Source organism: Echinops telfairi, unplaced genomic scaffold, assembly GCF_000313985.2.
Source record: "Echinops telfairi isolate 266 unplaced genomic scaffold, ASM31398v2 ScPeMD7_9;HRSCAF=40, whole genome shotgun sequence".
Classification (NCBI taxonomy): domain Eukaryota; kingdom Metazoa; phylum Chordata; class Mammalia; order Afrosoricida; family Tenrecidae; genus Echinops; species Echinops telfairi.
The window spans coordinates 97,670,657-97,686,718 of NW_022103906.1; the positions used below are offsets into that span (position 1 = coordinate 97,670,657).

Consider the following 16,062-nt stretch of genomic DNA (forward strand, 5'->3'; position numbering starts at 1 on the left):
ACAACACACACACACCAACACACACACCACCACCAACACACATACACACACACCACTACCAACACACACACACCAACACACACACACACACACCGCTACCAACACATACACACCAACACACACACACCAACACACATACACCACTATAACACACACACACCAACACACACCCCACCAACACACACACACACCACTACCAACACACACACACACCAACACACACCACTACCAACACACACACCACTACCAACACACACACCACTACCAACACACACACCAACACACACACCAACACACACCACTACCAACACATACACACCAACACATACATACACACCAACACACACACACACCACTACCAACACACATGCACCAACACACACCACTACCAACACACACACACCAACACACACCCCACCAACACACACCACTACCAACACACACGCACCACCAACACACACACACCACTACCAACACACACACACACCACTACCAACACACACACCAACACACACGCACCACCAACACACACACACACACACACACACCAACACACACCACTATCAACACATACACACCAACACATACATACACACCAACACACACACACACCACTACCAACACACATGCACCACCACCAACACACACACACCAACACACACACACACACCACTACCAACACACACCTACACACACCACTACCAACACACCAACACACAAACCACTACCAACACACACACACACACCACTACCAACACACACACACACCACCACTACCAACACACACACCACCATTACCAACACACCAACATACACACACACCACTACCAACACACACACACACACACACCACTACTACCAACACACACACACACACACACCACCACTACCAACACATACACACCAACACACACCAACACACACACACCACCAACATACACACCACCACCACACACCACCACTACCAACACACACACACACACCAACACACACCACCACTACCAGCACATAAACACCAACACACACACCACCAACACACACACACACATCACCAACACACACACACCACCAGTACCAACACACCAACACACACACCACCAATACACACACACCACCAACACACACCACCAACACACACACCACCACTACCAACACACATACACACATGCCACCAACACACACCACTACCAACACATACATACCAACACACACACACACACACACCACCAACAACACACATACACCAACACACACACACCAACACGCATACACCACCACCACTTCTGTGGGCCGCTTCCAGGAGCGCCTGCCCAAGGAGCCCCGAGTTTCAGCCCGTCTTTGGGGACTTTGCGGCCGAGAAGAAGAGCCAGTTGGATCTGCTGCGCGTCATGACAGCACAAAGCCTCAGCTGGACGTGAGGAGGGCCACCAGTAAGCGGATGAGGGAGGACGACCCGGAGGAGGCCGCCAAGAGCAGAAAAATGAGCCAGAAGGGCAAGAGAAAGGGGGCGTGGCAGAGTCCTGGGGGTAAGAGGAAAGGGGGCCAGCCCAGCCAGGAAGGAAAGAGCAGAGGGGGTTCTTGGGGGGCAGGATGAATTCCAGGCCACCAGGCTTGGAGGGAAAGAAGAAAGGAAGGTGGCCGCCCCAAGAGGAAAGAGAAGGAAGTAATCATTTCACTGGGGTTCCGCTGATCATCAAGAACTATACGCTAACCCTAAGTTCCAGTTAAAATAACAGAATGCAGAAGCAAGTGCAACTGTTGTCACTGAGCTTAAATTAGAGACAGGGTTGCCATCCCTCAAGAGACTTGAAGTGTCGGGACTCTACAAATGAATGTGCTCCCTTCAACCGCGGCTTTGGCCCTTATTTATCATTTGCGGAAAGAATGTAAGAATTTGATGGAAAGTGGGGATGGGTGTCTTCATGAACAGCCTGCCTTTTCCTTCCTAACTCGGTCTGGGTGAGGGAGAAGTTGGCCTTTTGTCAGAGATTTAACATTGATTATACATCCGTGCGTTATTTCTACAGCAAGCTGGTGTGTTCATCAGAGGAAAAGTTACAAACGTTTCCAAAAACTGGACTTTAACGTTACTATGGTAAAGGTTATTCAATAAAGCTAGCTCTGTGTAAAAAAAGTGCTGAAAAACTCAGCTTATACATGAGTATATATATGGTAGGAGCATTCTAGCAAGAAGGGGCAACATCAAACACACAACAATTCATCAAAGAATCGAGTGAAGCACCTAGCAGGTGACAAAGTGCTCAGTGCTATGAAATCAGGAGAAGACAGCAAGTTAAGGGGACTGGGAGGGTGGGGGACAGGTGAGAAGCGGAAAAGAGTCCGTCACAGCTGTGCTTCACCTGGGAAGGGATATGTTGACGTGCCCCAGATCACTGGATCCCTAGAAATGTCAGTGAGGCACCCGGTGACTTTCCTTGCTGTTAAATCAAGTTTACTTATCTAAAAACTGCCCATTGTGAATTGCGTGAGTGTGGACAGCAGGTCAGGTTTCCACGTGATTCTTACACAACAATCATTGCCACAATGCCTGCAACCCGACACGGCTTATCCCACCTCTCCTCCGTGTTTCCGATTCCTATTCCCCCTTCTTTCTGGACTTTGTCCCTGGTGCCCCCTTGATCTTGATCCTTGGTTTGTTCGAAGGTGTGGCGCCCCCTTACAGACCCACCTGCTGTTGGGCTGGACACTGAGCAACGGGGTGAGTTCCTTCTCAGGCCGAGGCGAGACCGAGGGCCATGGTTGTTAGCAGAGCACTGAGCCTTTTCTTTCCTTTTCATACGCTGAGCTCTGCTCTACTCGTCCTCCACTCCCTCCAGGGCCTTCTGACGGGACCCCTTTTGGAACTGTCGGGAGTGGTAGCTGGGCGCCATCATCTCGTTCATCCGGTCTCAGGGTCACCGAGACTGGTGTTCACAAGACCCACCACTTCCATAGCAGGGAGCAAGTCAGCTTGCTGTTCCAGAGGGAGACAGGACCTCATCCCTCTTGGTCGCTCTCTGCAAGCCCGACCCCGAGAATGGCCCAGGTAAGGCAGTCAGCGTCGCACGCCACTTGGCAGGAGACCCATGGAGGGAGGGATGTCTTCCCAAATATCAACTATCCGGACAGTATCAGCACAAAAAACACTGCTCTTTTTCCCCAACAGTTTGATTGGCGTGTAATTCACCTATCACACAATTCAATAGTTCAAACACGTCAAGAAGAGTTGTACAGCCATCGCTACGATCAGTTTTAGAACATTTTCTGGATTCTTGTCCTCATTGTTATTAGCTCCCTATTTCCCCCCCAACCTCCCAGGCCACACCCACAAGGAATCGTTAACTCAGTTACTATCAGATTGACCTATCTTGGATTTCACATACAGAAAAACATTAAAAACAAAACAAAAACCTAACAACAATGAAGTAAAACAGATAAAAATCTCAATGGAAAAGAAATCAGAAAATATTAAAAACTAGAACACGTTTCAGTGGATCCTCAGGGAGATCAAATGAAGGGGTGCTGAATTTTAGTCTAACTGCATCTGCAAGAATCCACTTTCCAAGCCATCCTGCATGGCAGCAAGGCTGTCTGCATCCCTGGCCCAGGGTCAGGGGCCATTCACCTCGACTTTTTAAACGAGGCTTCTTTTCTACACTGTGGGGCATATGGATTTTGCTAGCACATCTAGAGAGGTTGCTGGTCCCTGTTCACGGGACCCTTCTGATGACTAGGAATGTGTCAGGGCCTGAATGGAAAGACGATCCTGGAACACGGTTGCTGCAGTGCTGAAACAGGAGCGTGAGGCATCTCATGGGCCCACCAGCTGAAAGCAGACTGCTCCGGGTGGCCTTTACTAGACAGTAGAGACCGGCTGACACCCAGCCGCCTTCTCATCTTACGAATGCCACCGATGACCCATCAGGCTCATAAAAAGTGAGTCTTCTCTTCCTGGTAATATGACTGCCCTTGGGCAAAAACCTCCCACGTGATTTTTAGCAATGGAACACCGGTAGTCAGACGGGGTGCCTTCGAGGGAGCACGGGGAAGGCATACAGGAATCCTAACACTGGTGTGCATGCACACGGACACCTGCTTTTGACCCCGTCAGCTCAGGAGGCCTCGCTATGCGTCTTGGCTGAGGGTACATGCACTATACAGCAGAGGGTAATGATATAATTAGAAAGCAGCACACAGAACAACAGCTGAGGAAGAGGAAGGGTGGAGTGGGGAGTGAGATGAGGTCAGGAGGCGTGATAGGTAGGTTTTAGGTCAACGTTTGAGTGGGGCAGGGCTCTCCCACGATAGGATCTAACACAGTGTGGTCAACTCCATGATGTTCTCCTCTGAGAAGTGGCCAAGTAATTCATCTGGTCACCATCCTGATACAATTGAGGGAGGTTTCCTTCAGGGTGGGGGCCTATTTTGAGTATAGACTGAGAGAGTGCAGAAGCTAGTTTACTCACGTCTACTGCTGGATGGGGATCCGACGTCGGGGTCTGAGACCTCCTGTCAATCCCAGGAGCCATCAGTGGACTGCTGCGTGGATTCATTCACTCTGTCTCTGATTCATTCAGCCATGTTCTTCCTCCTCCATCTTCCTGCTCATCAGCCCCTGCTACGGGAGGAGCCAGAAGCTCACAGCGGACACCTGATCCTCAGATTTGGACTGGACTGACCCAGTTCTACCACTGGGGGAGCCATTTCTTGGTATAAATCTCTTTCTCTCAATGAGCATGACGGGATCTGCTTCCCCAGAAACCCCAGCCTGACCCAGAAGGTCGAAGGGGGGTGGGGCAGACGCTGCGGGCTTTACTCTTGGAGATCTACTGCAGGGCTTTGAGCAGAGGAGTGGCTTTATTGGACTTCCGTTCCGTTGCGGTTTCTGGACTAAGAATAATACAAAGGGGCCCGTTAGGTCCCTGAACAAATCCAGGCAAGACAGGATGGCGGTGAGAGGTAGCTGCGTTCTGCATCTATTTTGAAGCCAACAGGATCCTCTGAGAGTTGGTATGCAGGATGTTAACAAGGGAAGTTGCTGATGGCTGTTTTTGCCCTGGGCAGCTGATCGCACCAAGTAAGTACCAGTGCTGCTGGCCACCTTCTCTGTGGCGAGGGCCTTCTCTGGGCCCTGGGCTGTAAGAAAAACATGGTGCAGGGTCTCAAGGGTCTGGCTGCCCAGAGCTGATTCCAAGTCACCAAGACTGGTTCACAGGACAGGAGACAACTGCCCCACATGCTTTCCAAGGTGTGAATCTTTAGATTTCGCTCCAGCTGGCTGTGGGTTCAAACTGCCAACCTTTTGGTTACTGGTCAAGCACTTCAACTACTGGGCCACCTGGCTTCTGTGGCCACAGGTGTGTCGACTTGCCCGAGGCTGCAGAGAAGAAGGCAGCCAGGTGAAGCAGATTCTTAAAGAATGAATAAAACTTCTCCCAATCAGGAAGGCAAAGGCAAAAGCCAAGAGGAACGATAAACTCAGAACTTTGGGCCTGGAGACTTGCTCCCAGGCTCCTGCCAGTGGGCTGCAGCTGGCGGGGTGGCAGTGTGTGATGTGGGGCCGAGTCAGAAAGAGCGGCGTGTAGTTTATCCTGACACGATCAGACCCAGTTCAGAGGGCCTGGAGGTGGGTGGCACGGAGGCACAGACAAGAGCCCCCCAACAGTGAACCTAGAGGATGAGAGAGGAGGAGGGCAGGGCTGAGCCACAGGCCTGACAGGGTACTGTAGGGAGAGCACAGCCATGAGACTTCTAGGGAGCTTCCGTTCCAAATAGGAACCGTGGGAGGAAGAAAGCAGTGGTTCTGCACCTTCCTAAGGCCGCGACCCTTTCGTACAGCTCCTCATGTGGTGGTGACCCCCGAACCATAAAATTATTTCCGTTGTTACTTCATCACTGTCATTTTGCTACTGTTCTGAATCGGGTGACCCCTGTGAAAGGGTTGTTGGACCCCAAAGGGGTCACAACCCCCAGGTTGAGGGCTGCAGTTAGGAGGACAGGAGGGATCCCTTTGGGATGTGTTCCGTTGCAGATCCTGGATGCGCAGCAGGGTGGGGTCTGGAACTTAAGGGGGAGTTCTGGGTGGGAGAGGAGCATGTGGGAGTCATCAGTGATGGTGCCGCGTCAGGAATGGAGGCGAGGCTGTAGGCTGGACTCCAGAATCACAGAGGGCAGAGGCGTGGAGGTGAGCCAAGGAGTGTTTACAGGAGCGAGTGCTGATGGAGCAGCTGTTTCTCGGGGGTGCTCACCCACCTTACCTCGTTTCTCCAAAGTACCTGACCCCCGCCCCCACCAGGCAGCTGTCTGGCTGAGGAGACTGTCAGCTCGTGGGCAGACATAGAAACAGGAAAGCAGTTAATAGGGAAGCCCAGGTTTTTTATGGGACCTCTTGGACTAAGATGACTTAAATTTAGTCTTGAATGCTTCCAGCCTCCCCACCCTCCTTTTAAAGTCTTCTGGGCTTGAACGGAGACACACGGCGCTTAAGGAATTGTTGGAGATCTTTCGGAGAGAGGGGAGAGGGGAGACCAAGGTGAAGCTCATCTAAGAGAGAGACAATGGAACACAGCAGGCTGCTTGTGGGTAACATCAAGCACCAAGACCAAATTCCAGCTTCTCGTGTGTGGGAACAATGGCACTTCCTTTATTGTGCAGACCAGGCTGAAGGGAGTTTCTGAGAGTCGCCACAGCAACCTTCTATATGGTCTAGAAATCTAGAAATAGCCATCAGTCCATCCATCCGCCCACCAGGAGCCTGTTGGTAGTCTGGGAGACGGTGCTAGCCGGTGAATCACGGGGCGGCAAACCAAGCCCGGCGCTGGGCTGACTTCGGTCCCTTCCTAGCTATCCAATCCAGGCCTCTCTGGGTCTCGTCTGTGAGATGGGAGCAACAGACCCCACCTCACCGGCTGGCAGGAATGAAAGAGGTCATGCCAGCAGCTGGCTCACAGCTCAGTACACGCTAGGGCAGGCCTGGCAATCAGATGCACCGTTGGGGAGGAAGTGGTATGCACACGGTTCACAGACCACCAAGTACACGCGGCTGGTGAGTGGGATGTTCTGCACATGAGACAGCAGAGGCTGCGGGAAGCAGTTCTCCAGTGCTCCGTTAGCAGGGATGTAAACACTGGTTTGCTTTAGAAAGCAAGTGGTGGTATGTAGAAAATACTAACTGAACCTGTTGACTCAGCATTCTTCTACTAAAAAGAATTTTATTTGACTGGCAAGTGAGGAAGGCGCCCGATGGTATAGCATAGTGGCTAAGAACCAGGCTGTTCACAGAAAGGTCAGCAACTGCTCTGTCTACTCCTACACAGGCTTACAGTCCCAGAAACCCGGGGGGATGGGGGTGGGGGGAACAGTTCTACCTCAACCTAGAGCAGTGGTTCTCAGTCTGTGGGTTGCGACCCCTTTGGGGGTCAAACGACCCTTTCACAGGAGTCACCCGATTCATAACAGTAGCAAAATGACAGTGATGAAGTAGCAACGAAAATAATTTTATGGTTGGGGGGGTCACCACACACGAGGAACTGTATGAAAGGGTGGCGGTATGAGGAAGGTTGAGAACCGCTGACCGAGCATGTCCTGAAGCATCAGGATCCGACTAAGCAGTGTTGTTTCCGAGGGTGCCCACACACCTCTGTTTCTGCAGCAGTGTTTTCAGAGTGTCTCCTATCTGATGTCAGCATGGCCCTGACTGAAATGGAGGAGCCGCTGGGGGACTGAGGGCCGGGCTCGGCGCTGGGCTGGGGTCTGAAAGTACCAGATCCCCTGTGGATAAAGGGAAGGCTGGCTGCTCCGGTAAAGACTGGAGGGGCGAAACCCCTGGGGCAGCGCTGCTCTGTCCCACCATGTTGCTGTGAGTCAGAGGGGACTGCGCAGCAGTGGGAAGGAACGGAAAGCTCTGGGGGGCACGGGTCCGTGCACCCGGCTGTAGGTAAAGGGCGGGGATGGAACCCACCAGACACTCCCCGGCAGAAAGACATGGCAGCTGTGGAACCCTCTGGGGTGGCTGCACCCTGCCCTATCAGATGGTCATCACTTGCTGCCCGTAGACCTCTGCTTTCTCACACAGCTATGGAGCGGACGGCGCTGCCTTCACGGAACCCCGCGCCTTTGCTGCCCCCCGTTGACCAGACAACGTCCACCTCAGTCTGTGACCTGCAGCTCCTGAGTCAGGAACGTCAGACTCCACCATGTCTATGCCTCATTAGAGGGCAACGAGCCCAGGTGGTGCAGTGGTCACACACTGGCTGCAATCTGCCTGGTCAGTAGTTCGAAACCCCCAGCAGCTCCTCGAGAGAGAGAGCCGGGAACAAACCCCCCGGGTCGTTGAGTCAGCACTGACTCGAAGGCAGCGTTACTTGAGGAAGGAGTCACTTGTTACAAGATCATGACCAAACGCTGTCTAATGAGCAGGGGTGAGGTCAGTGTCAGGAGGTCTGAGCGCCTGCAGGGGGAAAAAAAGACTGCCTGTGTGTGGTGGAGGCCCGGGAAGCCAGTGGTTGGCAGAAGGAAAACTCGGTGACAAAGGGGGGAAAGAGCAGCTAGAGGGACGGCGAGGACCGCTGGTGCGGTGGTTGGGGGTTGGGCTGTGTACCATGAGCTCAGCTGTTAAAGACAGGGCTTGCTCCTCCCGAAGAGTCTCGGAAACTCATGGGCTCTTCTGCCATCAACCTGCAATGGCAGGGTCTTAGTTTGGTAAGAAAGGTGAGAGATTGTAGGAAGAGTCAGGGAGGTCAAGGTCCAGAGGGAATACACGATCCCTATCCCACTGGCTTCCTGGGCGAAGCCCGACTCCAGAGCCACTGAAGGGCCCCAGTCTGCGGGACAGCAGTCTGGACTTCCAGGGCGAAAGAGGCTGAGATGCGAGGGCTGCTCTCATCTGATCCAACTTTTATTAAAAACCGCTTTCCCTGCCAATCACACTTTGGTCTTGGTTTAGTTGTGGAAGCTCAGGACAGCTATTGAATGGATACCTTTAAACATGCTTGGCAGATTTCAAACTGAGCACTGTTGCTGCTAAGCTTGTACAAAGTACAGATACTGAAATTGGTTTTGAAGGGTTTACGATTTATAATTCGGTCAATACCTGACAACTTTCTTCGGGCTCCCTTCTCAAAGGACACTGACAGAAGAGCGAGCTGCAGGAAGAGCCACCGCTTGCATGCATGCATGCCGGGAAGAAACACGTTTCCTTTGAGCACCCTGTTAGAGAGCAGAGTTCTGTTTCCCGACCACCCAGAGGAGGAAGTCCAATCCAGTAAGAAGAGAAAGACGTGTTACAAAATAGACATATAAAATTTAATGCCTTTGGCTTCAAATACATCTTCAACGACACAATTACAAATAACACGCAAGACAAAATCAATTTCATAAAACAAAATATAAAATATTGTTATATGACCCGTGTCCCATGACATATTAGAAAACCAGCAATTTAGTTCACATACTTCATTAGAATATCTTAACATAATAGCTATCAGTCCCACGTATACAAATGACCTATTCTAATTCCCTGAAACCTAAACATACCCGTGAATTTAGTTGTGTGACAGACTTAGGTTTGTAGTGTTTCGATAGTTAAACACATGTACAAAACATTCCCCTGCCATAGGAACATGTTCTCAGAAATTCATGAAGGCTTTTTTAGGGGTTTGTCCACAGAGAAGAGGATCGAGGCACACGGGCTCGGACACGTGGCAAATGAAAACCTTCCTGCGGGAGATGGGGAGGACCCAGGCTGGGGTCTCACTTGGCTGACAGTCACTGCAGTGCAGCTGGGTCGGGGTGTTGGCTTGCTCGACAGGCACATCTGACGTCATACAAGCACACATGACACGCGCCGACTGCAGGAGTGCTCTTCCTGTACTTTGCGTGTTCAACAATGCAAAAACCCAAAGGAACACGCCCTCGGTCGCAGACAGACTCGTCTGAGGAGGTTCGTCTGAGGAGGTTCGCTAGGCCGCCTGTGTCTGGGGACGCGGAGGCCCTGCTCTCTGAGTTCCAGAGCCAGAGTGTGATCTGCGTGGTGCACGTTAACACAAATAACTTAACCTTGTGTCTGGGGGGAAGCGTGAAAGGTAGATCTCACTGATGTCTCTGCTGTATGTATATATTATATATTTATATCAGGCATCTATGTACACATTTACAGACACAGACCTTCAGGAAGATATTGCACGTATATACAACGCAGCTTTTTCTGTACTGCTCTCCGACTGTAACCATCTCGGTTCTTCACAGGAGAGGCTGCCGGAATGTCGGAGAACATTGCAGAGGGGAGATTTCGGTAGCCTGCCTGGTTTCAAGAAATGTACAGGAGGGTGGGAGGTGAAGGGAGAAGAGGGGCTTATCCCTTTACTCTTCGGGTTTCGCCCCCTGTAACCTGGGGCTGGCAGAGTGGCGTTCAGGCCGCAGCCCAGCCCCTCCACGGTAGCCTCCGCCTTGTCAGACTTCCTGCAGCCCCCCAAACTAGAGAGACCCCAGAGAACCTCCTCTCAGATGGATTACATCTTGGACAAAGTATTTTCACTTTTCATCATAAATATCTGTACCCAAAAGCTCAGGCCTAGTGATGTGTGGATTTCTGTCTTCTGAAAATGCCAACGCAACACACGCAATGCCAAACAATGCAGCGTCTCAACGCAAAAGGAGCACCTTCCACTGTCACCTGTCACCCACGGAGGAGGGGGCTGTCGGCGAACAGATGAAAAGGTGGACGGGACCCCTTCGCCCAGCCCCTGGGAGCGTGGGCAGGCGGCCCTCTAGATCTCGGTGAGGGTGAGCTTGTAGGACCCTCCTGCCTCCTCCACCTGCAGCTGGAAGGTGTCTTCGTTGGAGTAGTGCTGCACGATGTTGTCGTCCATGTTCACCAGGATCCTGACAAGGGGGGACAGGGACAGGGGCGGGGTGACTGCAGGCTCCAGAGCCAGGCCAGGGGCTACTCACATCACCCCGAGCCTCCGTCTCCTCCCCTCTCAGTTGGGGCAATCACAGTGCTGGTCTCACAAGGTGATGGGAGCGTTTAGCGATGGGAGCAGGTGAAATGTCAACACCTGGAGAGCAGAACGGGTGGCAGCCGAAGGCAGAGCTAAAGCCCAGCTACAACCACGGGTGTGACCAGAAATAGGACTCTAACTGCTGAGCATTGCTTCTTTGTCTTCTGACACGTGTGTACATGCACACACATCTACACACCAGCTATCCGTGCTCTTACATATGTGTATACATACACACACATCTATACACCAGCCATCTGTGCTTTCTGACGTGTGTACACACACACACACACACACACACACATACATACACCAATCATCTGTGTTTTCTCCCCTCCCTCATTATAAAATATACAATGAAAACATGGCTCATGCATTTGGGTTGTACGCATGTTAGATACGCCATGCTAGAAGCAACTCTGACTCATTAATTGTACGTATTTATAGGTTATTTGTCACTTCAGGAGGTGTGTACAGTGTCAGGCTGACAAGGGGTGGGTGGTGAAGCTTACAGTGACGTGTCAACTTGTCTGGGCTCTATGGTCCTCGGGGACTTGGCTGTGACCTGATGGAGCAGCTAATCAGCTGGAGGTGGAGTCTCCTGGGGGGTGGGGCCAGCTTAAAAAGCTCTCGTTTTCCTATAAAGCCATTTTTAAAAGCACCGATTTCTTCATCTGTCCTGTATGGCAGTAATACTGCTGATGGGGTGGCCAAGTGAAGGAATTGAGCAGCATTACGAGCATGAGGCACGTGGCAGACAGGACCCCTGGCTGATTGGCCTTTCTCGTCTCTAATATGCAGCCATCGCTCCATCAACGGTGACCATGTGAGCAATCTACAGCAGGAGCACTGCATGGTCCCTGCTTCAGAAATCAGTTTGATCTCATTAACCTGCGACGTGCTCTGAGGCAACAGGCCCCAACAAATGACCTCCGCTGGAGAATCCAGAGAAGCCACCTAGAAAGTCCAACGCTTCCCGACTTTTGAAAACCCCAATTACAACTTGTAGAATTCCCCCAATATAATGCTTATCTTGTTTCTCAAACATCATATACCATTAAGTAACCAAAAACACCAAAAAACCCCAAACTCACCGCCATCAACTGGCTCTAACTCCTAGTGACCGTACGTGCCAGGGTAGAACTGCCTCTGCGAGTCCCCAAGACTGGCACTCTTCACAGGAGTGCAGAGCCTGGCTGGTGGCTTCAAACCGCTGACCTGAGGTTAGCAGCCCGGCCTGTAGCCATGACACCACGCCAACCACAGGGCTCCCACTCATGTAAGTCAACAAACCCAAAACAGTCATTTCTGGACACAGCGGTGATGCTAAGCACCTCACAAGCATGATTTTGGTCAGGACAGTAAGCAGACTTCCACCAGGCACATGCTGCCTGACATGGGCTGTCTGCACGCTGCCTGTGCCACTTCCTCTATCAGCTGCCACTGGTAGGACCAGCCTGGAGGGGCACGTGGAAACCCAGGGAGCAGCCTGTAAAGCACCAGATCCAGAGCTGACTCGGGGTGGGCCTTCAGGAGCCAAGAGGGGCCTGAGCACATGCCAGAGAGAGCACTGGATCTGGGGCCCTCACAGCTGCCCAGCATGGGAGAACACACACAATTTTCATTCAGGGGGCTGGGAGTGGGGAAGAGCCACGAGATGTCTTAGAATGACTGGTCAGTTTTAGGTGGGTAATGTAAAGAGAAACACACATGTCCCAGCATCAATCCTCCTGTACCTGCTTCCGGACTGGGCACGGATGGGCACATGTGAGTAACACTGGCTCTGAAGGCTTCAGTCGTGGTCGAAGCAGCAAACCCAGGCGAGACTGGGATTTGAGGAATGTGGGCAAATGGGCACAGGACTGGAATGGGAGACTTACAGGAGGCTTCAAGGCAGTGAGTGATGTAGTTCTTCTAGCCAGTCTCTGTGACTGCCACCAAACAGCCTTGTCCTGATCAGCCATGAGAGTCAGACACTGACAGGGCTTCCCAGGAAGAACCAGGAGCGGAGTGTGCTCTCTGGACCCTGTGCTCCGTCTACTCCTTGATCCAGAAGGTAGCTTGACACCAAAGGAGTGGCAAGCAGCAGGGAGCCCAGAGCACAAGAGCCTACACAGCAAGTAACGCTGGTGCTTGGGGCAGGGGGCTGGCTTGTGGAGTCGGGTCCTCTGGCACTTAATTCAGGAAGCTGGGTGCTTTCAGTGGAAGGCTAACAGCAGTGTGTCATGTCCCCTGGGAGCTTATGAGAAGCCCTGAAGGAACTCTGCCGTGTGTCCTAACTGAACAACTCTATCCTGAGCATTTCCATCTCAGGTTTCCATCCCTCAGAAACCTCCTGATGGTGAACCCCGTCTGTGGTTTCCGGTGGTCACAGCAATGACGTGGAGAATCTAGATGAGACGTAGTGCTGTGGGGGCCGAGCAGATGAAAGCCCAGGATGGTGTGGGGGACAGACAGGCAGGTGTAGTGAACCCTTTCAGGAGCCTGGTGTGGCAGCGAGGGACACAAACTCTGAGCCAAACATCGTGGCTTCCCAGCCTCTCGGCCAAGAGTTGGTTGCTCTGCAGTGTGCACGCCGTCCCGGGAGGGAGAGCCCATTTCTAGCAGAAACCCTATCAACTTTCCCGTGCCAGGTGGCTGGCATGGTGAACGTGACAAGAGGCGCTCTTAGAGGCACACAAACGCCGAGACACACTTACCCCTTTTTGCATTTCTTGAATATCTTCCCGATCTTGTCGTGGGGAACGTCGTACTTGTCTGAGATCTAAAGGCAAGGAGAAAAGTCACCATGAAACGCCGCTTTCGTGACTTTGAAGCATCTGAGGCTCAGTCAAAAAGTGCCGCCACCAGGGTTCCTGTTCACACACACATAGGAGTCTACTGCAGACAAAACACGTCTGGGCAGACAGTGCGGCAAGTCCTCTGGGTGACGCCGGCCTGGCCCGTCTGGGGATACAGACGCCTTCAACAAGGCTGCATCAGAGAGGTCAGCTCAGGTGACGCCACTGTCTGGGGACCCCAAAGGTGTGATCCTGATGGGTCTTCTCAAGGGACACCGGATGAAGACGGGCTTCGTGTGAAGCCGTTTTCAGAACAGTGCACACGACGTCGGTGAGAAAGGGGCCAGCAGGGCTGAGGGAGGACAGTTATGCGCCGCCACCACCGAGGCCGCCTGCGCCCCGCCCCTCCGTCAAGGGCTGGCTGGCCGGCCCACGAGAACTTCTCCGGACAACTGTACTCCACCTGCCTGCAGCCCTGCTCTTGTCCCTGTCGGCCTTTCTGCTCCCTAAACTCAAAGAACACTCAAGAGGGACACCATTTGGGTCCCCGGAGGACGCCAAAGCTGAGCTTTTCCTGTGGATCCGAGGGAGAGTGCCCCACGCTGTGGCAGAAAGGGCAGGAAGATGGAAGTCCGGCCTCACAGGGACACAGGCGCAGGGGGCGGCTGAGTGGATAACAAGAGCCTTTACCATCTGACATCCTTGTTTCACAAACAGCTCAGTGCCAGCGAGCCGGTCGGACACCCAGCCCCCCGCAAGGCAGAGCCGAGCTGCTCCTGTGGGTTTCCAAGGCAGTACGATTCTTCTCAGCAGCTACACGTGATCCTGCCTGAACCACATTTCAGAGAACGGTCACTACTATCTTCTTGTTTCCAATGAATGAATGAACGATTCCAGAATAAAACCGTGGGCTCAGTGCACAACAAAGTCCTCGATGGAACACTTTATGTGTGGAAACAACTGGAGAGCCAAGCGCAGAGCGGCACTAACTCACGGCCCAGAGGGCCAGTTCTCACGTCCTCTCCAGTCCAACAGGCACACACCCTGCCCACCCCACCTCAGCTCCGTGTGCTATTCTGAAAGCCCACTTCTCGTCTCTACATTCACCAGGAGGGGACTTCAACAAGTCCCGGGGACACTCCGTTACCTTCCAGTTCCGCTTCCTTTCAAAAGAATACTTTCGATCGTTACAAAGAAAACCCCAGCCCGAGAGCTTGAAGACCCTGTTTGGCTTGTGGAGTCTCCATATTTTCCACGCTCTCTGCCGTGGTCAGAAATGAGGAAGGTCATGAGCAGAGAAACTGGGGAAAGCCCAGGTGCAGACATGGAGGGCGCGTGGGGCCACTGGGTGGAGGGACCTGGGGGATGGGCACACCATGAGGGGTACCAGCAGCAGCTATAGGGTCGCTGCCTCTGTCAGGCACCTTGTGACTCTTGAGCCCAAGGCAGGGCCAGACACACAAGGCTCTCACGAGAATCTGTTAGATGACCTCCACACAGCTGCAAGTGAAGGGGTCACAGGGAACAGGTCCCGGCCTGACAATCCACACTCAGAGGCTCCTAGGACAGAGAGAGGCTGAGAGAACAGCAACGGCAAATGGCTAAGTAATTAGCCGCGAACCAACAGGGTGAGGGCTTGAATCCAGCAGCCTGGGAGCCTGAAGGCGCAGTGAATGGGGTCGAGACACGACCAGCACACAGCAACACAGGGCGAAGGCGGATCAAGACTGACACCGCTGACCACGCCTGCTTGGGAGCAAGGTCAGACAGGCCGTCAGCACAGGACCCAAAGGCGCTTCAGTCTGCAGCGTGAACGGCCACCATGAGTCAGGACCCACCTGACGGCCCCTAACACAACCTTCTTCTCATGCTGTTATGGCACCGATGTCCCAGAGGGACTGCTGACCCTTGCCAAGGTCCACTGGCCGCACCTCTGCGGTGTTCTGCTAAGCCTCGGGCAGGTCCTGACACAGCTTAGTAATCTCCATGGGTCGCTGTCTCAAAGCAAGGCCTGGGAGCCACTGAACTGGGTGATGTCTCAAAGTTTTTATTTTATTGAACAATAAATTCTGCTAGTTTTTCAATAGTTTCCCAAATGGCAATCCCACGCAGGCCAAGAATATAAACCGAAAGACAGAACCACAGTAACAAAAACCCAAACTCGCCAGGAGGAGAGTCCAGGGAAACCGAGAAAGAGCTGGGAGCAAAGGGCATTTACAGAGGTCTAGATAAAGACATGTACATATGCAAATATATGTATATATGAGGATGGGGAAATAGAT

General features: G+C 52.6%; 1 protein-coding gene and 1 long non-coding RNA gene across 2 annotated transcripts in view; one reads left to right on the forward strand and one right to left on the reverse strand.

Annotated features, from left to right (window-relative positions):
* The first annotated feature begins 4,761 nt into the window (after positions 1 to 4,761).
* Positions 4,762 to 8,927, forward strand: LOC123521330. Its single transcript, XR_006679787.1, has 2 exons — positions 4,762 to 5,077; positions 8,075 to 8,927. It is a non-coding gene; the product is annotated as an uncharacterized LOC123521330 (long non-coding RNA).
* A 375-nt stretch (positions 8,928 to 9,302) lies between these two features.
* Positions 9,303 to 16,062, reverse strand: part of GRHL1 (grainyhead like transcription factor 1) — a 60,412-nt gene continuing 53,652 nt past the window's right edge. The window contains exons 15-16 of the mRNA XM_045286599.1: positions 13,700 to 13,764; positions 9,303 to 10,881 (exon numbers count right to left, since the gene is read on the reverse strand). Of these exons, the coding sequence (XP_045142534.1) occupies positions 10,767 to 10,881; positions 13,700 to 13,764 (180 nt within the window). The 3' untranslated portion in view covers positions 9,303 to 10,766. The remainder of the gene's footprint in view (positions 10,882 to 13,699; positions 13,765 to 16,062) is intronic.